Source organism: Salvelinus alpinus, chromosome 16 (genome assembly GCF_045679555.1).
Source record: "Salvelinus alpinus chromosome 16, SLU_Salpinus.1, whole genome shotgun sequence".
Taxonomy (NCBI): domain Eukaryota; kingdom Metazoa; phylum Chordata; class Actinopteri; order Salmoniformes; family Salmonidae; genus Salvelinus; species Salvelinus alpinus.
In genome coordinates, this window is record NC_092101.1 from 42516922 (window position 1) to 42543927 (window position 27006).

The following is a 27006-nucleotide window of genomic DNA, read 5'->3' on the forward strand; positions in this document are numbered from 1 at the left end:
ACCTCAGAAAAAAAATTGTAGACCTCCACAAGTCTGGTTCAACCTTGGGAGCAATTTCCAAACGCCTGAAGGTACCACGTTCATCTGTACAAACAATAGTACGCAAGTATAAACACCATGGGAACACGCAGCTGTCATACCACTCAGAATGGAGACACGTTCTGTCTCCTAGAGATGAACGTACTTTGGTGCGAAAAGTGCAAATCAATCCCAGAACAACAGCAAATGACCTTGTGAAGATGCTGGAGGAAACAGGCACAAAGGTATCTGTATCCACAGTAAAACGAGTCCTATATTTACATAACCTAAAAGGCGGCTCAGCAAGGAAGAAGCCACTGCTCCAAAACCGCCATAAAAAAGCCAGACTACGGTTTGCAACTGCACATGGGGACAAAGATTGTACTTTTTGGAGAAATGTCCTCTGCTCTGATGAAACAAAAATAGAACTGTTTGGCCATAATGACCTTAGTTATGTTTGGAGGAAAAAGGGGGAGGCTTGCAAGCCGAAAATACCATCCCAACCGTGAAGCACGGGGGTGGCAGCATCATGTTGTGGGGGTGCTTTGCTGCAGGAGGGACTGGTGCACTTCACAAAATAGCTTGCATCATGAGGCAGGAAAATGATGTGGATATATTGAAGCAACATCTCAAGACATCAGTCAGGAAGTTAAAGCTTGGTCGCAAATGGGTCTTCCAAATGGACAATGACCCCAAGCATACTGTACATGTCTTACTAATTGAAAGTCTTAATTCTCGCTCAACAAACTCCTGTGGCTTATTTTTGAAATTGACATGTTTTGTTTCTAAATGTCTGTGCAAGAGTGAAGGTTTTATTGAGTTGTGAGATAGTACTTTTGCACATATAACACACTGTGGCTGAGGAAAGGCACTACTCCCAATATACTCTACCGTTCAAAAGTTTGGGGTCACTTAGAAATGTCCTTGTTTTTGACATTTTTTGTCCATTAAAATAACATCAAATTGATCAGAAATACAGTGTAGACATTGTTAATGTTGTAAATGACTAATGTAGCTGGATACGGCCTCAGCTCTAATCTAACACTGTGTCTGATGGAGCCTTACATCAACCAGACATCTGATGAAGGAGAGAGGGGTGTATTTACAGCTAGCTCCATCATAAGCAACCATCACTCCGGTGTTCCAATGGCACATTGTGTTAGCTAATCCAAGTTGATCATTTTAAAAGGCTAATTGATCATTAGAAAACCCTTTTGCAATTATGTTAGCACAGCTGAAAACTGTTGTCCTGATTTAAAGAAGCAATAAAACTGGCCTTCTTTAGACTAGTTGAGTATCTGGAGCATCAGCATTTGTGGGTTTGATGACAGGCTCAAAATGGCCAGAAACAAAGACTTCAACTGGCAGCCACTCCCACTCCTCTTTCTATTCTGGTTAGCGCCAGTTTGCGCTGTTCTGTGAAGGGAGTAGTACAAAGCGTTGTACGAGATCTTCAGTTTCTTGGCAATTTCTCGCTTGGAATAGCCTTAATTTGTCAGAACAAAAATAGACTGACGAGTTTCATTAGAAAGGTCTTAGTTTCTATGGGCCTTACTTTTTTTAACCATTTATCAATTTTCGAGCAAACGGAACAAGCAGCAGCTACGTTTAGCTACATACAGATCGTTAGTGGAATTCCCACGAGAGAGTAATGATTAATGTGATTGGATGGTAATTATTTGACTAGGTTAGGTTACCTGTATTTGACATTGTGTTATTTCGCTTGGATGGTAATTATTTGACTAGGTTAGGTTACCTGTATTTGACATTGTGTTATTTCGCTGAACACTAGATGGTATAATTTTATCTTTGGCAGTGAAACGAGGCTACTCACAGAAATGTATAGCCCTGTTGGAAAATATAAATGGACTGTTTGAAAATGTGAAGAAAAAAGTAAAAAATAAATAAAATACAATATTATTATTATTTTTTTTTTTTTTAACGTGAATCACATTTTTATTTGGCATACCCCGACGGGTAAATACTAGAGGAGACTCCACTCTCTACTCTCTACTCTCTACTCTCCTCTCCATTTTTGGAGCCTGTGGCCAGATCAAACATACAGTATGTCTACTGGTGGAAAGAGCAGACTGATCACAATGCCAAAAATTCAAAGTGTTTTAATAACACCTTGACTGCCTATGACACCAGTCTACCAGGCTCCAGGCTCTGCCTGTGTCACCAGTCCACCAGTCTTCTAGTCTATCTGTCTACCAGTCTACCAGGCTCCAGGCTCTACCAGTGACACCATTCTACCAGTCAACCAGTCTATCAGACTCTGCCTGTGATACCAGTCTACCAGGCTCTGCCTGTGATACCAGTCTACCCGTCTATAAGGCTCTGCCTGTGATACCAGTCTACCAGTCTACCAGTCTATCAGACTCTGCCTGTGATACCAGTCTACTAGTCTATAAGGCTCTGCCTGTGATACCAGTCTACCAGTCTATAAGGCTCTGCCTGTGATACCAGTCTACCAGTCAACCAGTCTATCAGACTCTGCCTGTGATACCAGTCTACCAGGCTCTGCCTGTGATACCAGTCTACCAGTCTATAAGGCTCTGCCTGTGATACCAGTCTACCAGTCTATAAGGCTCTGCCTGTGATACCAGTCTACCAGTCTACCAGTCTATAAGGCTCTGCCTGTGATACCAGTCTACCAGTCTATAAGGCTCTGCCTGTGATACCAGTCTACCAGTCTATAAGGCTCTGCCTGTGATACCAGTCTACCAGTCTATCAGACTCTGCCTGTGATACCAGTCTACCAGTCTATAAGGCTCTGCCTGTGATACCAGTCTACCAGTCTACCAGTCTATAAGGTTCTGCCTGTGATACCAGTCTACCAGTCTACCAGTCTATAAGGTTCTGCCTGTGATACCAGTCTACCAGTCTACCAGTCTATAAGGCTCTGCCTGTGATACCAGTCTACCAGTCTATAAGGCTCTGCCTGTGATACCAGTCTACCAGTCTATAAGGCTCTGCCTGTGATACCAGTCTACCAGGCTCTGCCTGTGATACCAGTCTACCAGTCTATAAGGCTCTGCCTGTGATACCAGTCTACCAGTCTACAAGACTCTGCCTGTGATAGCAGTCTACTAGTCTACCAGTCTACCAGTCTACAAGACTCTGCCTGTGATAGCAGTCTACTAGTCTACCAGTCTACAAGGCTCTGCCTGTATTCTACTCCTCTATCTATGGATCTCTCTATCCTCGTTTCCCCACTCATCCAGTCTGTCGCTCTTGATCTCACTTTGTTTCTCACCTCCGTTTCTCCTCTCTCTACCTCCCTCTCTCTACAGCCCTCCTTCTCCCTTTATCTCCCCTCCCCCTTCGCTCCTTCCCTCCTGTGCCCCTGCCAGTATGACCCAGGTTTTCCTCCTGTGGCAAGGACCATTCTCGTTACCACGTAGACAGCCCATAAAGGCCTGTGAAATATTCTCCCCCCCAGCACAGACTACAGCCCTGTAAATCACCACAACCACAAAGCAGCTATATCAGCCCACATTCAAATCAATGGCAGGCTAGAGGCCCAAGCAGTCATGTCACGTGCCTTCCATAGGGGCCGATTGGGGTGAGGGGACAGAGGGAGGGGGTGGGGAAGGAGAGGTAGGTAGGAGTGAAGAGGATTAGAAGGGAAGGGGTACTGTGGATAGAAGGGAGGTAGGAGAACGGAGGGAGAGAGATGGGGAAGGAAAGAGAAGAGAATGGGGTGAAATCAGTGAAAGGATTGGATAGGAGATTGAGAGAGAGACAGACGGAGAGAGAGAGCGAGAGAGAGGAGAGAGAGAGAGGAGAGAGAGAAAGAGAGAGAGAGAGGAGAGAGAGGAAGACAGAGAATGAGAGAGAGGAAGAGGGAAAGAGAGAAAGAGTAAGAGGGAGAGAAGAGAGTAAGCTACAGGCAACTCCCTGAATCTGTTTTCCTTGTTCCATAATACCTGAGATGTTGTTCCATAATACCTGAGATGTTGTTCCATAATACCTGAGATGTTGTTCCATAATACCTGAGATGGTGTTCCATAATACCTGAGATGTTATTCCATAATACCTGAGATGTTGTTCCATAATACCTGAGATGTTGTTCCATAATACCTGAGATGTTGTTCCATAATACCTGAGATGTTGTTCCATAATACCTGAGATGTTGTTCCATAATACCTGAGATGTTATTCCATAATACCTGAGATGTTGTTCCATAATACCTGAGATGTTGTTCCATAATACCTGAGATGTTGTTCCATAATACCTGAGATGTTGTTCCATAATACCTGAGATGTTGTTCCATAATACCTGAGATGTTGTTCCATAATACCTGAGATGGTGAAAAGCACAGAGAGAGTAATGATCTTCTGCATCCTCAGACACACAGACAGCCTGCTGGTTGTGTGTAGACACTCTCTCGCTCCCTTTCTCTTTCTCTCTCAGACACACAGACTGGTTGTGTGTAGACACTCTCTCGCTCCCTTTCTCTTTCTCTCTCAGACACACAGACAGCCTGCTGGTTGTGTGTAGACACTCTCTCGCTCCCTTTCTCTTTCTCTCTCAGACACACAGACAGCCTGCTGGTTGTGTGTAGACACTCTCTCGCTCCCTTTCTCTTTCTCTCTCAGACACACAGACAGCCTGCTGGTTGTGTATAGACACTCTCTCGCTCCCTTTCTCTTTCTCTCTCAGACACACAGACAGCCTGCTGGTTGTGTGTAGACACTCTCTCGCTCCCTTTCTCTTTCTCTCTCACACACACAGACAGCCTGCTGGTTGTGTGTAGACACTCTCTCGCTCCCTTTCTCTTTCTCTCTAAAACACACAGACAGCCTGCTGGTTGTGTGTAGACACTCTCTCGCTCCCTTTCTCTTTCTCTCTCACAGCCATCAAGGCACACACTTGCTTCTCAAGAGCTCATCCGCTGAGGCACACACTAATTGGATTATAACATATGCAGATGGACAGTGTGACCTACACACACACACACACACAGGGTCTGTAGTTCACATAACCTCACATAAGATATCTCTGAATATAAGGCTGTTATTCAAACTAGTGATGCACCGATATGTAATTTTTGCCGATAACAGATAAATACAATTGTGCGGCCTTTTAAGCATTCTAGTACAGTTAAATAGTTAACACACACACAAGGACGCAGCGTTCTAAGGCACTGTATCTCAGTGCAAGAGGCGTCACTGCAGTCCCTGGTTCGAATCCAGGCTGTATCACATCCGGCCATGATTGGGAGTCCCATAGGGCGGCGCACAACTGGCCCAGCACCGTCCGGGCATTCATTGTAAATAAGAATTTGTTCTTCACACACACACACACACACAAACACACTGACCAAAAAGTTATTTTGTTGGCATTTACATATGTCCCCATTACCAGTAAAACATAATCAAAACCTATTTATTTCACTTACTTGCTGTGCTGTTTCGTTGTTCATTTGTTCAGTCGTTTCATTCTTAACCAGGTCTTCTATGGAACGCCGTTTGGGTCTTTGCGTGTCAAAAATGATTCACGTCAAGTAACACTATTTGACGTGTCAAATAACACAACATAATCTGTTTCAGCTTTTAGCTAGGTGTCATCATCTAAAATAACCCTAACTTATAAGACAGTTCTTATTTGATTAATGCTGGTTGGACCCATCTATGTGAAGCTAGCCACAATAAGGATTAGCCACAATAGTGGATTTTGCGGTTAGCCTTCAAAATAAAAGTATGGCATAATTCTACTATTTGTATTCATTTGTCAATGACATACTGTCAATGACAGCAAATTCCACTATTGTGCCAAATCCTTATTGTGGCTAGCTTCACAACACATAACCCGCTCCGGTCGAGCCTCACTAGCCAGATGAAGCTAGCTGGCTGCTTATAACGTTAGCTTTGGGCAACAGGGTTAAGTAGCTGGCTAGCTATTTATTTCCTTGAACTGAAGATCAATTTCAATAGGTGAACTACAAGTGGCTACCTACCTAATACTTACTCACATGGATTCTTAAATCATTGCTAACAGTAATGAAAATGACTGCAGTTTCTACTGGTCATTGTTTTCAGACTGGTTGTATTGGTGCCATCTACAGTAGGTACCAAGCTAAAGCTAGCTAGCTACTCCAGAAGTTGCTGTCGAACAAATGATGGTTTATTACCAACGCGGTATGGTAAACACATCGTTCGTGCTTGTTTGAAGACTTTTTTGTACAGCTTTGACAGCGCTACTGTATCTTTTTTGACACGCAAAGACCCAAACGATGTTCCATAGTATGTATGTCGTGAAGCTAATAGAAGTGACGCTATTACTGTGTAACTCCGGTAGGGCAACATCTGTAGCGCACTTACTAGTGTGTACTGGTGCTCGACGAGTCGGCGAAAGCCAACATCACCCACGACAGAGAACGTTTGATTGTCAAGGGCAATGAATTCCATTATCTTGGCTTTAATGGATTTTGCCTTTGAGTTGTCTCTCTGAAATGTTCCTACTCTTTCAAATGACTGTTCGGCTTGTTTAATGCTTGATCCACACAGCAGACATTGTGGGCTAGGTTAGGAATGCTGTGTTGCACGTGTAGCGCAAAATGTTATGTGCCGTTATTACGTCATGTACCTACGTTATATAGGTATGCACGGTAGCTTTGACATCGTTTTTTAACATCGCCGTTAAACTAGACATGCTGGCATATTTAGCTAATATCGTCCGATTCCGATATGTTCACCGATATATCGTGCATCCCTAATTCTAACAGGTCCACACCCAACAGCAGAGAGAGAGAGAGAGAGAGAGAGAGAGAGAGAGAGAGAGAGAGAGAGAGAGAGAGAGAGAGAGAGAGAGAGAGAGAGAGAGAGAGAGAGAGAGAGAGAGAGAGAGAGAGAGAGAGAGAGAGAGAGAGAGAGAGAGAGAGAGAGAGAGAGAGAGAGAGAGAGAGAGAGAGAGAGAGAGAGAGAGAGAGAGAGAGAGAGAGAGAGAGAGAGAGAGAGAGAGAGAGAGAGAGAGAGAGAGAGAGAGAGAGAGAGAGAGAGAGAGAGAGAGAGAGAGAGAGAGAGAGAGAGAGGCCCTAAGGCTTCAAATGGTCTCAACAATAATTACCTAATGCTATTGCAACACTTAAAACCCATTTATTTCAGGAGAGGAACTGTATTATTCATGTAGTAGAATATGATACTTTTGAAGACAGATATTCTCTTTCAGACTTCTCATCTCTGTGGCCTGTTAATGCCATGACATCTCTGTACCCTATCCAAGCGGTGTCATGATTAGTAAGATTAGTAGATCCACTACAATAAGGCTTGGGTTACCGAACGGGAGGTAACCTGTTCTCAATAACAGGACCATGGACAGAACTTCCTGTTCTCAATAACAGGACCATGGACAGAACTTCCTGTTCTCAATAACAGGACCATGGACAGAACTTCCTGTTCTCAATAACAGGACCATGGACAGAACTTCCTGTTCTCAATAACAGGACCATGGACAGAACTTCCTGTTCTCAATAACAGGACCATGAACAGAACTTCCTGTTCTCAATAACAGGACCATGGACAGAACTTCCTGTTCTCAATAACAGGACCATGGACAGATCTTCCTGTTCTCAATAACAGGACCATGAACAGAACTTCCTGTTCTCAATAACAGGACCATGGACAGAAGAGGAAATATAACACATTTTAAGTGCAGCCGGACCTCTCTAAAGACCGATTGTGGCCCCTGGGGCAAAATGGGTTTGACACCCCTGTTGTAAAGTGTGTGTGTGTGGGGGGCTTCCCTTCATGATTGAGTCAAGGGTAGGATGTGATATGCATTTTTGAGTCCAGGGTAGGATGTGATACGTATGTTTGAATCGAGGGTAGAATGTGATATGCATGTTTGAATCCAGGGTAGAATGTGATATGTATGTTTGAATCCAGGGTAGAATGTCATATGCATTTTTGAGTCCAGGGTAGAATGTGATATGCATGTTTGGCATTTCTCCTGGCATTACTGTGTGCTGAGAGAGTGTGTTTGACGCTCGACACAGACAAACACACACACTCACAATGAGAGGCGTGATCTGTGGAGAGCTCATCTCTGGCTACAATAGAGTCTGTCATTGCCTCAGACCCACTCAGTTTGATTGTGTTCCTGTGAGACTGAGACCACACTGCAAGAACAATGACCATACAAGAGAGGGGGGAGGGCATCTGTTCACACTAAGAGGATAAATATAACACATACATAACCGGCATCATCCGATATCATTCAGAGCGACATTGTTTATAAAACTGTTTTACAATATATAATGACAAATCTAATAAATAGTTAGTGTTGATTTTCCCCAAAATGACTTGTGTTGTACTGAAATAACCCAGACAAAGTTTGAATCTGCTTCTATGTTTAACGTGTGTCTGTCTATGTCTGTGGCACTCCCTCCCGCTCTCTGTCTCTCAGGGCAGCAGGAACTAAATTATGGAGCTACATTTTTTCTTTATTCTGTAAGTGTGTCTATCACGATCCATGCTTAAATTCAACATAACTCGCAAATAAAACTCTGATCTGTGAATATATTTTTACATTTCGTAAGTAAAACCATAATCTGTAAATTCGTAAAAATATTTCACAAATTAAACCATAATCCGTAAATATGTAAAAAAGCTAGCTACCTACTACCTATCTAATGTTGGACAGTACTGATAGCAGGCGATCTCGTCAACTGTTTGGACAAACAACCAAAGTTAAACTAACTACAGCTTAGTTTTAAAATCCTGAACTGGTGATCTGGCTGGCCAGCCAATGAGAAATGTTGCATATCATATATTTCAATATGTGATTTGTTTACAGGACAAAGCACTCTTTCCTGACTGGTGTGGATATAAGACATTTTTACATTATCAGATTAAAATTCAGCTAACTGTTTTCTGTTCCAAGTAGTCTTGCTTGCAAGCAATGCCTTTTCCAGGACTGTAGTCAAGTAAACAGACTCACAAATTGCTTCCGGATGTCTAAAATAGCTGGACAAGAGGGCATTGAACCCATCATTGTTCTATTGACTACTATCACAGACAAAACAACAGATTATAGCTATTATTACAGACAAAACACAATACTGTAGCTAGTGTGCCATAATTGATTTATTTCTTTCAGTTAAATACAGCTTCTCTGTTGAAGTTGTCAGTGATATCAAGAATGTTACAGCGACTTATGGAGACCTTTGTGTGCATGTAGACTTCTAATATTAGTTCACAGCTTATAAACCTGTATCATCATTTACACTTTATCGAATCAATTATCAATCCTGTGTCACTCTGAAAAAAACTGTTACAAGTTGTGTTGTTGGTGGCACTACTTTGTAGTGGTCATGAGTCATGTCACCTAAAGTCACCAGCAATGTGAACTAGAAAGGTTTGCTGAAAAAGGTTCTGGTGCTATAAGCAAGCCATTGTTTTACAGCTCGAGTGCCCTGTGTCTACCTTAAAGGATGCAGATTCTTAAAGGGCGGCTGAACCGGATGTAAACGATTAGAACGGCTGAGCCTCGTTTTAGATCTGGTTCAATAAGAAATGCTAGCCGCCATGACTGAATTCAAACGTGAGTTGGTTTCGGGGTTTGATGTGTGTGTCTCGTGTGTTTGTTCGCAGTCGGGAAGAGATAGCCAAAATCTTTCGCCGATTCGCTTCAGCTGGCTGGTGTGCAACCGTGGCAAAGTTGGTTTGACTTTGGATGGCATGTCTCCGGGGCTAGTTAGGGACGGTCAATAAATGAATTATACAATGTAAATGAGACATTACTTTCATGTTGCACACCTTTTAGCTTTCTCATTAAATGCTTTAGATATTTGCCTATGCTTTTCTACAATTTATAGTTGATTTTAGGTTTTTAATTCATTGAAATTTGTAGCTATTGGAATTTTAACATTGTCCCATGTACATTGCGTAATTGACCTATGGTCCCTAGCGAGCCCCACAGGGATATCCAAAGTGTAACCACATTTACCACGGGTATTACGATCAGGTGGCGTGCAGCTGCACTCTGAACTGATGATTACGTGTGTGCTGTCAGCTGTGGGCAGGATTGAAATGAATCAAACCTTAATTTACGTCGTGACATACTCAAATACAAAACTCTGTTTTGGATGAGACTGACTTTATGACCAGAATTATCCTAATTTACACTTTGTAGTCAATTTTAACAGTAAAATACATGTTTCTGACTCATATCGATGCACATAGGCTGTTTTCTAAATGAGACGTTGGTTTTTAGGGACAGTTGCTCTTTAACATATTTCTTCCTCAACCACAGGTTTCCCCCACAAGGAAAATAAGAAGTTGATACTATTCAAAGTTCCACATGATGGTAATCTGACTGACGTCAGCTAATTATACCTAGTTTGTTTATTAAGCTTACTTGCCACTTTGAGAAAATGTTCACTACTCCCTCTTATTGAAGTGACCCATGAAAATAATTTGCCGTCCAAGCAGTTAGCACTTACAATACCCTGCTCCACCAGACCCACCCCCAGGCCCACCCCCAGAGCCGGCCGCGGTGCAATGTGTGTCCCTCTGTCTCCTTGGTGATCAACCCCAGGTGCCCCTGTGTGGGTGCTCCTCGACTGCCTCACCAACTGGAAGAGAGTTTAGTCGACCACAGTGCCACAAAGTAACACACACGTGTGTGTGTGTGTGTGTGTGTGTGTGTGTGTGTGTGTGTGTGTGTGTGTGTGTGTGTGTGTGTGTGTGTGTGTGTGTGTGTGTGTGTGTGTGTGTGTGTGTGTGTGTGTGTGTGTGTGTGTGTGTGTGTGTGTGTGTGTGTGCGTGCGTGCGTGCGTGCGTGCGCGCGCGTGTGTGTGTGTGTGTGCGTCCGTGTATTTTCAAGGGTGTACTTTGTGTGTTAGCATGTATGGGTTAAATGGAGTGGCATTGAAGAGAGATAGTACTGTAGCGCCATCTTGATCGATCTACTTTCCTAATTTGCTAGAATTGCGTCTCCCTTTTGATTGTCAAGTGCTGGCCAATCTTTGACTCTGCTCGTCAACAGAAATTAGGTCTGCATTTCAAAAGGGAATAGCACTCTTCGCCATGCATCCAATCAGCACTCAGACTCTACCTTCTGAAGCACACTCCAGTGCACATGGAGTCTTCAGACCCAGGCAGCGAAATTGAGTAGGGAGCTCTTTTCTTATTAGAATAGACATATACATACTGCACTGTACATCATTCATTACTGAAGATCAGCACAGTCAAAAGAAAATGTCAAGATGAATTGTAATATTGTACCACTTTCAGTTTTCAGGCTTTAAGTTTGGGTTGTTCTGTGTGTCTCCCTCTTAGCTGGCCTCAACTAAGCAGGTCTACCCCAAGAGTCACACACTCTTCAATGTCCCCTGCACCGCTTCCTAGAGAAATAGGTGAGTGTTCTCCGATTTCTATAACGTATCTTTAGAAGTGCATTCCTTAACATTCCCTGCTTTTTAAAGGGAATGTGAATGGGAAAGTTCACTACCGAAATCAGTGTATTAGCTGTTTTCAAATGTCAAAAGTAATCTAATGTACTGAACTATACTCTAATGTACTGAACTTTACTCTGCTGTGCTCTACTGCATTGTACTCTACTGTGCTCTGCTGTGCTCTACTGCATTGTACTCTACTATGCTCTGCTGTGCTCTACTGCATTGTACTCTACTGTGCTCTGCTGTGCTCTACTGCATTGTACTCTACTGTGCTCTGCTGTGCTCTACTGCATTGTACTCTACTGTGTTCTGCTGTGCTGCGATGTCCAAACGTGTGAAACGTGAAGAATGACATTCATATCCATAATTATGCAACCCATGATGTAATTCTGTTACCGTAATTCTGTTACCGGATGTAAATCCCCTTCCCTTACTGTAGTTCAATAACCAAAAGAGATCTTTTCAAACTCAAGGTGTGATGTCATACCTGACAGCCCATTCTTTCTGCAGACATCTTTCAATCTTAATTCCGAGTTGCATAAAAACCGGAGGGAGATTTTACCGTAATTCGTTTACCAAAGTTTGCATTTGCATAGTTCTTCCAGTAATAGTTTTTGTGGAAATTGTTAAACAAAGTTTGTGTGCATAGAGTTGTATGGTTTGGTAAACTTTGAAATCAATGGTATTTGTTTGGCTTACATTTTAAAGTGGAAACCGAGTCTCAGCGTAATTGTGTTACTGTGGAATTGCCCTTATAAACTTGATAATATTGGTTAGTAACAGGGCATTTCAAATGTCTTGTTCTGTGTAACACCCTCCAGGTGTCGCCCATCCTCCCCTTTATCCCCTGTGTATTTATACCTGTGTTCTCTGTTTGTCTGTTGCCAGTTCGTTTTGTTCGTAGAACCTACCAGCGTTTTGTTTCCCTGCTCCCACCTGTTCCTTGCTCCTGTTTTCTAGTTTCCCGGTTCTGACCGTTCTGCCTGCCCTGAGTCTGCCTGTCGTCCTCTACCTTTGCCCCACTACTCTGGATTACCGACCTCTGACCTGACCCTAAGCCTGCCTGCCGTCCTGTACCTTTGCCCCACTTCTCTGGATTACCGACCTCTGACCTGACCCTGAGCCTGCCTGCCGTCCTGTACCTTTGCCCCTGTTGCTGTAATAAACAGTGTTACTTTGACACAGTCTCCACTGGGTCTTACCTTAAACGTGATAGAGGTTTTGTATTCGTTTTTCCATGCTGATGCAGCCCAGCACCCATATTACAGCGCCACTTCATGTGTTTGTGATTGAACTGAATAACGTGTTAGAAATATAAACCATACAATCCCTGACTCCGATTGTCTCAAGGCCTAATGTTTTTATACACTGAGTGTGCAAAACATCAGGAACACCTGCTCTTTCCATGTCAGACTGACCAGGTGAATCCAGGTGAAAGCTATAATCCCTTATTGATGTCACCTGTTAAATCCATTTCAATCTGTGTATATGAAAGGGAGGAGACAGGTTAAAGAAGGATTAATAAGCCTTGAGACAATTGAGACATTGTGTGTGTGTGTGTGTGCCATTCAGAGGGAGAATGGGCAAGAAAAAAGATTGAAATTCCTTTGAACAGGGTATGGTAGTAGGTGCCAAGCGCACCGGTTTGAGTGTGTCAAGAAACGCTGCTGGTTTTTTCACACTCAACAGTTTCCCATGTCTATCAAGAATGGTCCACCACACAAACGACATCTAGAAAACTTGACACAACTGTGGGAAGTCAACATAATGATCCAGCATCCCTGTGGAACACTTTCCACACCTTGTAGAGTCCATGCCCTGACGAATTGAGGCTTTTCTAATGGGAAAACAGGGTGCAACTCAATATTAGTTCCTAATGTTTTATACACTCAGTGTATATGTCTCTTATAACAAGGAAAGAGCACCCTTCCCAACTTACCTGCCTGGGTCTGAAGACTCCGCATGTGCACTGGAGTGTGCTGCAGTAGGTAGCGTCTCAGCTCTGATTGGATACATGGCGTAGAGGGACGTTTCATTTTGAAATGCAGACCTAATTTCTGTGACGAACAGTGAGAGGTTGGCCAGCACCTGACAATCAAAAGGTAGACGCATTTCTAACAAACTGGGAAAGTAGACCGATCATGATGGCGCTACAGTCCTATCTCTCTTCAATGCCACTCCATTCAACCCATACATGCTCACTAGGCTTGGATGATATACCATTTATACTGGGGTATTTTGAAATACCGACGGTATGATTTTCAATACTGATAAAAAGTTGGGGGAACCTCCACCTAGCGGGGGCATGCTACGCCACTGCTTATAACTATTGTGGCAGACGGCAAGGAGAGGTAAGGGGAGTGGTAATTGAGGGGAGATATCGGGCAGGCCGCTGGCTCCACCTCCGAGCCTTATATGGACTTCCTGCCCCAACGTTAAGCCAGGGAGTCCTTGGGGATAAAAGACGAAGCAGCCTGCACAAAGGGGCAGAGTAGGAGAGAGCCAAGTGCATGATGAAGAGTGGAAGAAGAGAGAGCAATATATGTGAGATTACCCGTTGTGACCTGGACTGTCGGACTACCTCCCTGGTGTTCGGGACTGGCTGAGGACCAGAGTGTGAGGATTACCCCTGGAAAACGGAACGGAAAAAGAGAACGGCTTGTGGACTGTGAGGTGATTGGTGAATTCCCCCTTCTTCCCCAGTGTACCAGAATCCCTAATAAACTCCCCATTTACAATCTATTTGCGATTCTGGTGCATGATTTGTTATTGAACTTGGTGACGTGGAAACCACACACCCTTGAGCCTGCTACACTATTTATAAGTTAAGTATGACTATAAGAAATCTAAGCTCAGGACTCCAGCTATACATTTGGTTTGCTAACTTGCTAGCTAAGTGGCTAGATGTCAAGATCAAGCTTCTTGGTTACAGCAGAGATATTCAATCAAGATCCCTTTTGTCCAAATTGTTATGTGTGTCAAAAGAATAGCGACCCTTGTGTGCACTTCTGGTAATACTGTATACCCTGGTAACACTTAGGAGCGACACACACAACTTTTGTCTTCTTCTAATAATACAAAATACATTTTAAACATTCACCAAGCACTATCAAAACAAATAACAAATCAAAATCATGTTCTAGCACTGTCGTCGATTTACGCTATTCCAGTTGGTGAGGCAGTCAAGGAGCACCTGCCCACTGGCCTCTAGGGATGAATATTTTCCCAAAAATCTACCAAGTTTCAATACCGGGAATAATTCATATTTATCCCGAGAGTACCGGGAAATACCGTAAAAATCAGAAGTGGCTATTTAAAGTGTTTAAAACCATGATAGGGTCTCCCAGGGTTCTCCCAAAATAAGATGGTCGCTGCGCCACATTGCCGTCATGGCTGCGCCACTATGTAAAGATATCACATTAAGTGAAACTGATATTTAGTAATGACAGAATAACTTTGAGACAGGAGTCAGGACTTTGGATTGGGATGATAGGAGAATAGCCTAGGATCTATATAAGGCTCCTATGTGAGTCAATAGATGAATAATACACTTGATTTAGGCAACATTACTACTAAATAATCCTGATCCGTGATAGATGAGCTACCACTTCCACTTGTCTAGCCAGAGATCAATGAACCAAATATACAGGCATTCATTGAAACAAAATCACATTGATTATCAGACAAGTCACAAGCTTTTGATCAGGAGTAGGACAGGCTACTACGCGAGTGAAGAGCAAAGTACACTTGTATAACATGCTAGCAAAATTTTCTGATCAGCCTAATTGTTAACAAATATCCAAATGGATATTCAGTGAAAACATTGATTTGATTTATCTAGACAAGTCCCCCAAGTTTGTCTCAAAGCACCGCGATGGCGCTGTCCCAATCAAAACGGTGCTGCAATTATAATCTAGGTGACCAGTTTCCGTAGAAGCAACAATTCGATACATGCCTTCAATTGCATTAGCCTACTTTATTCCAATATTTTCATCATTCAGTTGATCATAACGACGGTGAGTTTTCCTCTCTCTGCTCTTTTTCTATGGCCCAATCAAATCAAATCAAATCAAATGTATTTATAAAGCCCTTCAATGTCTGTTTCCTCGTCTCTTCATTGCTGCCGGCCTCCGCCACATTGTTCTCAACAACAGTTTAAATCACTATAGCCTACTGTTTTCTAGAAATCAGGCTTTTTCCGGCTCATTTAATTTCTGTTATGTCGGACCAGGCCTGGGCTCGTTCTTTAGCTCACCAGGTTTGTGTCGGACCGGGATCTAGAGTTCTCATCAGAACAAAAAATGAAACTGCATTCGAGTCTCGTGTGCAGTCCGGCCGTGTCAATTATGTGTGTGCTTTGAATTTATGGCGACTTTGTGTGAAGTAAATACGCTATAGGTTAAAGGCTTCCACACGACAACCTGTTTGGATAATATGCAACAAAAAAATTACCAATCTGCTTCTGCACATGTTGTGTATTTTGTGGAATTGCATTAGTGCAACATTGGGGGAAAATTTAATTTCCCTGGTCTTGTCATTTCATTTTTTCAGGAAATGTGAAGAGTGGTCCTGGGTCCCGGGATCCCGGTTACCCGTGTTAATCCCTACTGGCCTCCACATACGGGCACTTGGTGTCACGCCCTGACCTTAGAGATGCTTATTATTCTCTATGTTTGGTTAGGTCATTGTGTGACTCGGGTGGGAAATTCTATGTGTTCTGTTTCTTTGTTTGTGGCCGAGTGTGGTTCCCAATCAGAGGCTATCGTCTATCGTCTATCGTTGTCTCTGATTGGGGATCATACTTAGGCAGCCCTTTTTCCCACCATTAGGTGGTGGGATCTTGTTTTCTGTTTAGTTACCGTTGCCTGACAGAACTGTGCGTTTTCAATTTTGTTATTCTGTTTGAGTGTTTTTTTAATTAAAATCAAGAACACTTTCCAGGCTGCGCCTTGGTCTACTCTTTCTACCACCAACGAGAGCTGTTACACTTGGGGTTGATCACCAAGGAGACAGAGGGACACGCTGCACCGCGGTCGGCACTGAGGGTGGGTCTGGTGGAGCCAGATGCACACTGGAATACTGTACCTGCTTGGACAGGGAAACAATGCCATGGGTCACATAAATAAAAGGGAGGGAGGGAGTAGTGAAAATTAAAACGAGGTATTATTAGTCTACATCAGTCAGATTACCATCATGTGGAACTGGAATAGTACTATTTTCTTATTTTCCTTGTTGGGGAAACGTGGTTGAGAAATAAATAGAATGGTAAAGAGCAACTTCACCTAAAAACCAACGTCTCATTTAGAAAACAGCCTATGTGGCATCGATATGAGTCAGAAACATTTATTCTACTGGCAAAACTGACTACAAAGTGTAAATAGGATAATTTTGGTCATAAAGTCAGTCTCATCCAAAACAGAGTTTTTCACTTCAGTATGTCACAACGTAAATGAAGGTTGAATTAATTACAATCCTGCCCACATGCCCACAGCTGGCAGCACACAAGTAATCATCAGTTCGGATTGCAGCTGCACGCCACCTGATCGTAGTTAGATGACTCAAGAGGCAAAGCACAGCCACAAAGCATTGGGAGTGGCTAACTAGCTGCTGCATGGTTTGAAAACCAGGCCTACATGGAGTAGAAAACACCTAGCTGAAGTTTTTAGTCTGATAATGTTCCACGTTCTTACCTCCACACCAGTCAGGAAAGAGTGCTTTGTCCTGCAAACAAATTATATACTGAAAAATATGATATGCAACATTTCTCATTAGTTGGCTAGCCAGATCGCCAATTCAGGATTTTAAAACTGAGCGGTTCTTCTTAACTGACACATTACTGAATGAACTAGTTAATTTAACTTTGGTTGTTCGCCTAAACAGCTGACGAGATTGCTTGCTATCGGTAGTGTCCAACGTTTGCTAATTAGCTTGGCTAGTGGGCTGATGTCAAAAACACACACTCAGCGTTACATGCCCCAATGATCGAATTTAACATTCATACGAAAGTAATTTGTTGAACATTTTAACATCATCTGCATTACAAACTGTTTGGAGTGTTAGGCTGGGTTTCTGTAGAAGCACTTTGTGACATCTGCTGATGTAAAATGGGCTTTATAAAAAAATGTGATTGATTGATTGAATAAATAAATGTTATACTCATATCTCATGAAGGTGTTGTTAAGAAATATTCTAACTAGATAGTGTTCTCCCAAGAAATGGTAGAATGAGAGTGCCTTGATGCCATCACTCTGGGCGTCATGTGACACAAAGTCTATCCTAATGAATGGAGATTCCCATCTGACTCCCATCTGAAGCCAAATAATTGTGGTTTGTAATACAATGACAGGCGGAAAATTTGTCAAAAAATTCTGTAAGCACAAAATACACACCCACAAGCACTTTCTGAATGGTCAAATGCACATTCCACAGTTGTAAATGTATTTCTGAACATTTGCTCACAAATCATTCTACATTTGTTCAAATGGTAGTTTTATTTGTGAGCTATGTTGAATATATTTACAGTTCATGGATTTATGTGTGACTTATGGTGAATATTTGTGAAATATTTTGACATATTCACGGCTTATGGTTTAATTTGTGAAATATTTTAACATATTCACAAATTATGGTTTATTTGTGAAATATTTGTACATATTTATGGATTGTGGTTTAATTTACAAAATATTTGTATATATTCACAGATCACTAGTTTTATTTGCGAATCATGTTGAATATACGCACAGATCATGGTAAACAGAATAAAGAAACAAATCTAACTCTATACAGAATCCCCTCAGGCTGGTGCGAACGACGCTGGGGGGAGGAGAGACACAGAGCCGCAGGGAAGGAGGGAGGAGAGGGAGGAGAGACACAAAATACACCCAATCTAGCAGGATTTATTCTAATGCAGACGGCTAGAGGACGCTTGTGTGTAATCTCTGTGGAGAGGGAAAGGGGCCCGGCACTGATACAGAGACAGAGAGACAGAGACGGGTCATATTGGAAGTGACACAGGAGAGAGGGAGACTAGTGTGCTGCCTGAGAAAGGGCTGCCGGGCCAGTTTACTGGGCTAAATGAGCTTCTTGACAGTGTTGTGACCAGGCTAGAGGTATGAGAGGAGATGGGGTCGGCAAGGCAGGGAGCCTAGAGGTGGTGTGCTGGTTGTAGAGCACACTTTGTTATGGGGGGAGACAAAATGTCAGGGGCCACTGCTCTTCTGGTAAATCTTGGTTTGTTTACCAATATGACTTACTTTGTCCTTCTCTCTCTCCCTCCCCTCTTTCCTCTTCTCTTCCCTCTCTTCTACCCTCACCTCTCCTCCAGTCTTCACTTGCCCTTATTTTTTCTTTGATTTCCTCTCTGCTAGTCTGTTCTTCTCCCATCTCCTCTCCTCTGTTCTGTTGTACTCTCCTTTTTTCTCCCATCTCCTCCTCTCTCCCCTGTCTCCCTCTCCTCTGTTGTGTTTTTAGCTGGCAATGTGGGGCTTGGGGAGCCACTGGAAGCAGTACTGGCATCTGTTGGAGAGCTTGGTGAGCCGCCAGTGGTCATCCCTTTGGCAACCAGTCGTGCCGTTGGATTTATCTCCAACCGGTCAGCTGATGCCCTTTGTGGGGGTTAAACAAGTGGGCACAGCCTCCTTGGCCTGGCGCTCTTCTTTCCCCTCTTCCAGGTTGACTACCATGCATACCTTCTAAGATCCTGGCATTTTAAAGCACCAGACATGGCACAGGAAACCTGGGAGCCAGCACCATGAAATGCCACCCAGCTCTCATTGGCTAGAGGAAACATGCCTTCAAGGAGTGGAGAAGAAGGGACGGGAGAGATGGAGAGAGAGGAGTGCGATGGAAGAGAGAGATGTAGAGAGATGACTTGGTAGAGTGAAAGCAGACAGAGAAAAATCTCATCCCAGTCTGGCTGGCGGGTTGACACTTGGACAAGGAGAGGGGAGATAATGTTTGATATTGTCTAAGCTTTCTGGGGACCAGCATCCCTGTCATTGACCTGTTTGTGGTTAGAGCAATGACTGTATATATGAATGGACAAAGCCATCAATCACATGACACCGTTCATTCCTAAGCACATTGAATCCAAATGAAGTGGGTTAAGATGGCTTCTCATGGAGAGCTACTCCAGGAAATTACGTTGCAGGCTAGCAATTACAGGGATGCTGGATTCCACACTTCAAGATTGCTTCGATCTAGTGGACTGGGATATGTTCCAGATAGTATCGGACAACAACATTGATGTATATGCTGATTCGGTGAGCGAGTTTACTAGCAAGTGCATCAGTGATGTTGTACCCGCGGTGACTATTAAAACCTTCCCCCACCAGAAACCGTGGATTGATGGCAGCATTCTGCGCAATACTGAAAGCGCAAACCACTGCTTTTAAATCAGGGCAAGGTGACCGGAAACATGACTGAATACAAACAGTGTAGCTATTCCCTCCGCAAGGCAATCAAACAAGTTAAGCATCAGTATAGAGACAAAGTAGAGTCGCAATTCAACGGCTCAGACACGAGACGTATGTGGCAGGGTCTACAGTCAATCACGGACTACAAAAAGAAAACCAGCCCCGTCGCGAACACTGACGTCTTGCTCCCAGACAAATTAAACAACTTCTTTGCTCACTTTGAGGACAATACAGTGCCACCGACACAGCCCGCTACCAAAACCTGCAGGCTCTCCTTCACTGCGGCCAACGTGAGTAAAACATTTAAACATGTTAACCCTCGCAGGGCTGCCAGCCCAGATGGCATCCCTAGACGTGTCCTCAGAGCATGCGCAGACCAGCTGGCTGGTGTGTTTACGGACATATTCAATCAATCCCTATCCCAGTCTGCTGTTCCCACATGCTTCAAGAGGGCCACCATTGTTCCTGTTTCCGAGAAAGCTAAGGTAACTGAGCTAAACGACTATCGCCCCGTAGCACTCACTTCCGTCATCATGAAGTGCATTGAGAGACTAGTCAAGGATCATATCACCTCCACCCTACCTGACACCCTAGACCCACTCCAATTTGCTTACCGCCTCAATAGGTCCACAGACGACGCAATCGCAATCACACTACACACTGCACACTGCGCACTGCACACTGCACACTGCACACTGCCCTAACCCATCTGGACAAGAGGAACCTTCTCTCCAAACTCGTCATCAAGCTCGAGACCCTGGGTCTCGACCCCGCTCTGTGCAACTGGATCCTGGACTTTCTGACGGGTCGCCCCCAGGTGGTGAGTGTAGGAAACAACATCTCCACCCCGCTGATCCTCAACACTGGGGCCCCACAAGGGTGCGTTCTCAGCCCTCTCCTGTACTCCCTGTTCACCCATGACTACGTGGCCATGCACGCCTCCAACTCAATCATCAAGTTTGCAAACGACACTACAGTGGTAGGCTTGATTTTCCAACAGCGACGAGACGGCCTACAGGGAGGAGATGAGGGCCCTCGGAGTGTGGTGTCAGGAATATAACCTCACACTCAACGTCAACAAAACAAAGGAGATGGTGGTGGACTTCAGGAATCAGCAGAGGGAGCACCCCCCTATCCACATCGACGGGACAGTAATGGAGAAGATGGAAAGTTTTAAGTGCCTCAGCGTGGTGAAGAAGGCGCAACAGCCCCTCTTCAACCTCAGGAGGCTGAAGAAACTTGGCTTGTCACAAAAAACACTCACAAACTTTTACAGATGCACAATCGAGAGCATCCTGTCGGGCTGTATCACCGCCTGGTACGGCAACTGCTCTGCCCACAACCGTAAGGCTCACCAGAGGGTAGTGAGGTCTGCATAACGCATCACCCGGGGGCAAACTACCTGCCCTCCAGGACACCTACACCACCCGATGTCACAGGAAGGCCAAAAAGATCATGAAGGACAACAACGACCCGAGCCACTGCTTGTTCACCCCGCTATCATCCAGAAGGCGAGGTCAGTACAGATGCATCAAAGCTGGGACCGAGAGACTGAAAACAGCTTCTATCTCAAGGTCATCAGACTGTTAAACCAGCCATCACTAACATTGAGGGGCTGCTGCCAACATACTGACTCAAATCTCTAGCCACTTTAATAATAAAAAATTGGATGTGACAAACATATCACTAGTCACTTTAAACAATGCCACTTTATATAATGTTTACATACCGTACATTATTCATCTCATATGTATATACTGTACTCTATACCATCTACTGCATCTTACCTATGTTGCTCGGCCATCGCTCATCCATATATTTAGATGTACATATTCTTATTCACTCCTTTACACTTGTGTGTATAAGGTAGTTGTTGTGAAATTGTTAGATTACTTGTTAGATATTACTGCACGGTCGTAACGAGAAGCACAAGCATTTCGCTACACTCGCATTAACACCTGCTAACCATGTGTGTGTGACCAATTAAATGTGATTTGATTTGATTTAGCTCAGTGCTGCCCCCTCTTATTGAGTAACTCAAATTGAAGGCCGGCCAGGGGTACTGCAGGCTGCCATTAGCAACTAAATTATCCTTAGAACTTCTTCTATGTGTGATTTTTAAATAATCGTTTCAAGAACATACATCTGGTGTATTAGAAGCACTTATTGGTACCATGATTGTCTTCCAAACGTTTTATTTATTTACACAAAGATTGCCATCTTTCTATTCACTATAATGAGGAAACCTGTTTTCTGCTAACAATGCCTGCAGTACCCCGGCCGGCCTTCAACCTCCGTGCTTCAAATAAAATAAAATCACATTTTATTTGTCACATGTGCCGAATACAACAGGTGTAGACCTTACCGTGAAATGCCTACTTACAAGCCCAACAATGCAGTTAAGAAAAATAAGAGTTAAGAAAATATTTACCAAAATAAAACAATAAAAGAGCAACAAAAAGCCATTCAAAGCACTTCATGACTACAGACATGAGCGCTATGAGCCGGTAGTCATTTAGGCAGGTTACCTTGGTGTTCTTGGGCACAGGGACAATGGTGGTCTTCTTAAAACATGTAGGTATTACAGACTCTGTCAGGAACAGGTTGAAAATGTCAGTGAAGACACTTGCCAGTTGGTCAGCGCATGCTCGGAGTATACGTCCTGGTAATCCGTCTGGCTCTACGGCCTTGTGAATGTTGACCTGTTTAAAGGTCTTACTCACATCGGCTACGGCGAGCGTGATCACACAGTCATCTTGAACAGTAAGTCTTCTCATGCATGCTTCAGTGTTGTTTGCCTCGAAGCGTGCATACAGAGGGGGCAGTCATTCTCCCCTGGGCTAGAGGGAACATGTCCAACACAGTATTTGCAATCGAGGGCACTGCTTTCATTTTTTAATATATATATTTTTTTAACAAATTAAAAAATATATAAAAATGTAGCTTGCAGCACTTGGTATTCCCAGGTGGGACCCTGCTTAACTACCGAGATCAGATGAGATCAGGCATGTTCAGGGTGGTATGACCACAAGCTTATTTTTTACCCCATTTTCTCCCCGAATTACGACATTGGCTCATCGCTGCAACTCCCCAATGGGCTCAGAAAAGGTTGAGTAATGCGTCCTCCAAAACATGACACGCCTGGCCGCGCTACTTCTTAACACACTACCCACTAAACCTGGAAGTCAGCCACACCAATGTGTCGGAGGAAACACTGTTCGAATGACCACCAAAGTCAGCTTGCAGGCACCTAGCCCTGCCACAAGGAGTCGCTAGAGCGTGATGCGCCAATGAAAGCCAACCTGGCCAAACCCTCCCCTACCACGGACGGCACTGGGCCAATTGTGCGCCGTCTTATATGGCTCCCAGTCACGTTTGACTGTGACACAGCCTAGGATCGAACCACAGGCTGCTGCGCCACTCAGGATCTTGTTATCTGCTAACAATGCCTGCAGTAACCCAGTCTGCCTTCAACTTCCGTGCATCAATGAGAGGGGGCAGTCATTCTCCCCTGGGCTAGAGGGAACAACCCTGTATTTGTAATTGAGGGCACTGCCCTTCAAATAACAAGATCAACCCACTTCAGGACAAAAGCTATTTTTATAGATCTGTTGCAGTATTGTGACACGAGAACAGCTCATTAAAAACAAATCTCTTTTCCATCGAGTATCTCCACTAAATAGCCAATAATCCTCATATGTAGCCAAACAATGTTAGACAAGCTTGTAAATGTCAGTTTATAGATATGTTGCAGTATTGTGACACAAGAACAGCTCATTAAAAATGAATCTCTTTTCCATCGAGTATCTCCACTAAATAGCCAATAATCCTCATCTGTAGCCAATCAACGTTAGACACGCTTGTAAATGTCACGCTGTGCAGAGGACCACAAATATTAAGAGTGCGCATTGCAGCGCTGTTACTGGCTATAACATGGGGAGACGTTAATCAATTGACCACTATAATATAACCATTCAACCAATTAGCTGCATGACAAATGTTTAATGCAGGGGTGTCAAACACAGGGGGATTCAATCCTGCCAGCGGGTGGTTTGAGTTAAACAATAGAATGCACATAGAAATGGGAGTTATATATCTGTCATTCTCATTGACAGCAAGTCTAAGAAGCCGTAGACCTGTTGTTCTATGTGTGCCATTTCTATGTTTACGTTTTTGTATCTTTCACTTTCAGTTTTGTACACCATCTTCAAAACAGCTGAAAATACAATATTTTTGGTTATGGAAAATATATTTCACAGTGGTTTAGATGGTACAATGATTCCCTACACAATGACTGCTTGTTTTAGTCACATAAACTGAAATTAGACAAACTATTACATATTTAGCAACCAGGAAATGGTGGAGCGATTTCTGCACATTGCACCTTTAACCCATGGGGAGTGAACAAACTCAATATACTTTAAAATTACTAAAACCAAATCGAAACTGTGTAGAAATGATAATAGGACTACATTCAAACAGGAGCATCAAAAATTCCAAAAACAATGGGAAAGGGAGATACCTAGTCAGTTGTACAACTGAATGCCTTCAACTGAAATGTGTCTTCTGCATCAGAGAGGTGTGGGGGGCTGCCTTAATCAACATTCAACTGCCTTGCTCAGGGGCAGAAGGACAGATGATTTTTACCTTTTCAACTAAGGGATTCAATCCAGCAACCTTTCGGTTACTGGCCCAACACTCGAACCACTAGGCTACCTGGATAGCTTTAGCTAATTTTAAATGGCGAAGAAATATAAACATTTCCAGTGCGGCCCTTCAAACTTCGATGAAGACCGAATGCGGCCCTCTGCAAATTTAGCTTAATGGCTAATCTAACTCTTCAGATTTTGTTCATTATAAAATGACAAAATCAATTGAAGTACCAATTAAGTTAACTTTCCAGATATCAATAATTATCTGTTTCAGATCATTATTTTTCAACACATGGGTTAAAGGTGCAATATGCAGAAATTGCTCCACCATTTCCTGGTTGATAAAATAAAGAAAGATGTGCCTAATTTCAGTTTATGTGACAAAACAAGCAGTCATTGTGTAGAGAATCATTGTACCATCTAAACCACTGTGGGAAAAAATTCCATAACCAAAAATATTGTATTTTCAGCTGTTTGAAACTGGTGTACAAAATCGAAAGTAAAAGATGCAAAAACGAAACTGAAGAACAGGAAGTATAGAAATGGCACACATAGAACAACAGATCTACAGCTTCTTAGACTTCTTAGAATGACAGATCTATAACTCATATTTCTATGTACATTTGGTCAGGTCCCCAAAAAGTTACATATTGCAGCTTTAATACAATATGTCTAAGAAAACAGCCGCATTCACATCCACTCAGCAGTGGCAATGTGAACTCCATATCCACATTACATTGTAAAAACCCCCAACACCTGCTCTGGTGACCGTATTTGCAATGCTTATTGAAGCCCAAGCTCTGCAATGGGGATCATATGTACCTCACAGCAGTATTAGTTGGACAGGTGGTGTTACTTACGACAGTTTTCTTCATCGCTGTTATCAGAGCAGTCGTCGTCATCGTCACATCTCCAGAGAGTAGGTACACACCTTCCGTTCTTGCATTGAAACTGACCCGTTTCACAATCCGTATCGGTATGAATCCCTGTAGACCGAAGAAGATAAAGACGTAAAGAAAACATTAAATCGTGTTCAATCTTTGATATTAATGTTGCATCGATCTACTGTTACAATAAAGGTTTAGAGAGTTCTGTTGATACAATGTTGAAACATGGGTTAAATGTTGGATACGAAGTGATGGTTAATTGACCCTGATACAGTACATTGTTATTAGGCTACAACACTGTATGGGGAAAACAGAGTACTCTCTGCGATGAGCAAAACATCAATTGACAACAGAAAGGGAAAGCAAGTTTAATTAAATTGGCACTTAAAAGCCTATATGGGAATTATTAAAATCTAATCGTTTCAAATTGGAATGCAAAACTACAACTGTTAGACTAACAGCCATAATTTGTTTCTGAATTTTATTGTAGCCTAACTTCTGAATGTTTTTGTTGTTGTGAATGTTGACAGCTGCCGTTCAACATAATGTAATGTAGGCTACAACAGCCTTATAAACCAACTCAAATTATAATGCTGACTGAATAAAAAATGTACAGTGAGCATGCCAGTGTATTGAATCAATTAGGAAATGATGGAACAACACTGCAACCTCTTCCATTCCACGTATCCCTAGGTTTTGTGAGTATGTGTATTGTGTCCCAAAGCTAGGTTACCTTCTCTTCCGTATGTCATTCAAGCACATGTTGGCTACCTCCCGCCTATTGTAATTTACTAGGCTCTCACGTCACCATAGACTGGTTTCATGATGTTGTGGAGTAGGTAACCAACAGCAGAGCATAGGATGTGCTACAAAATAGTATTTAGTGCAGGTAAACTTAAATCCACCTTTGTGGTGACTATTGGTAATAGGAAGTGCATCTAGCCTATTCTACACTGGTTTCTTCAGTTCTGTCTGTAACGTCGCTTCCCCATTCGCAATGAAAAATATATCCCTCACCCATAATCAATGAGATTGAGAAAAATGCATTCTTACCTTGGGTGGAGTGGAGCTCCAATAGTAACACGTGTAAGAGCATTAGCTTCCCGACTTCTGTCCACATCTTTAAAAGAAGAGGTGATTCGTAGTTTTGTTCATTAAAAAAATACTGAACGAAGCAAACCACCTCTTCCCCTCGCTATGCAACGCTCACTCGCTCTGCCTTGGCTTGGCTGATCGGCTCGAGACTCCCTGCCTCAGTAGCAATTTGAATCAATGACGTTTATGGGAGGGATTGAGCCTGCGGTAATGTAGTGAAACTAAACACATGGAAACCATATCAGTCGATACAGCTGGCGAACTGACCTAGCATCTTCAAAGTACAGTATTAGGGTAGAAATAATTTCACAGAATATGTTCTCGATCTGTGTGTTTCCTGGAGATGATGTAGTCTTTTCCTATCCATCTATACTATTTGAGTAATAACCAGAATACTAGTTTTATTGAGCTGTGTGTGGCACTAGCCTACATTGATTATCTATCAGACAACTTGTGATCAATTCATATCAAACATATCTTACAACTACATAACGAAAGATATACAGTTTTTGTTTAGAATTTTAGAATCAAGA

At 43.0% G+C, this 27006-nt stretch overlaps 1 protein-coding gene across 4 annotated transcripts in view; it reads right to left on the reverse strand.

The window, feature by feature from the left end:
* Nucleotides 1–26603, reverse strand: part of LOC139541535 (low-density lipoprotein receptor-related protein 8-like) — a 338404-nt gene extending 311801 nt beyond the window's left edge. For all 4 annotated transcript variants that reach the window (XM_071346287.1, XM_071346285.1, XM_071346286.1 and 1 more), the window contains exons 1-2: nucleotides 26432–26603; nucleotides 25352–25477 (exon numbers count right to left, since the gene is read on the reverse strand). In XM_071346287.1, coding sequence (XP_071202388.1) covers nucleotides 25352–25477; nucleotides 26432–26498 — 193 coding nt within the window. In that variant the 5' untranslated portion in view covers nucleotides 26499–26603. The remainder of the gene's footprint in view (nucleotides 1–25351; nucleotides 25478–26431) is intronic.
* Nucleotides 26604–27006: the final 403 nt, after the last annotated feature.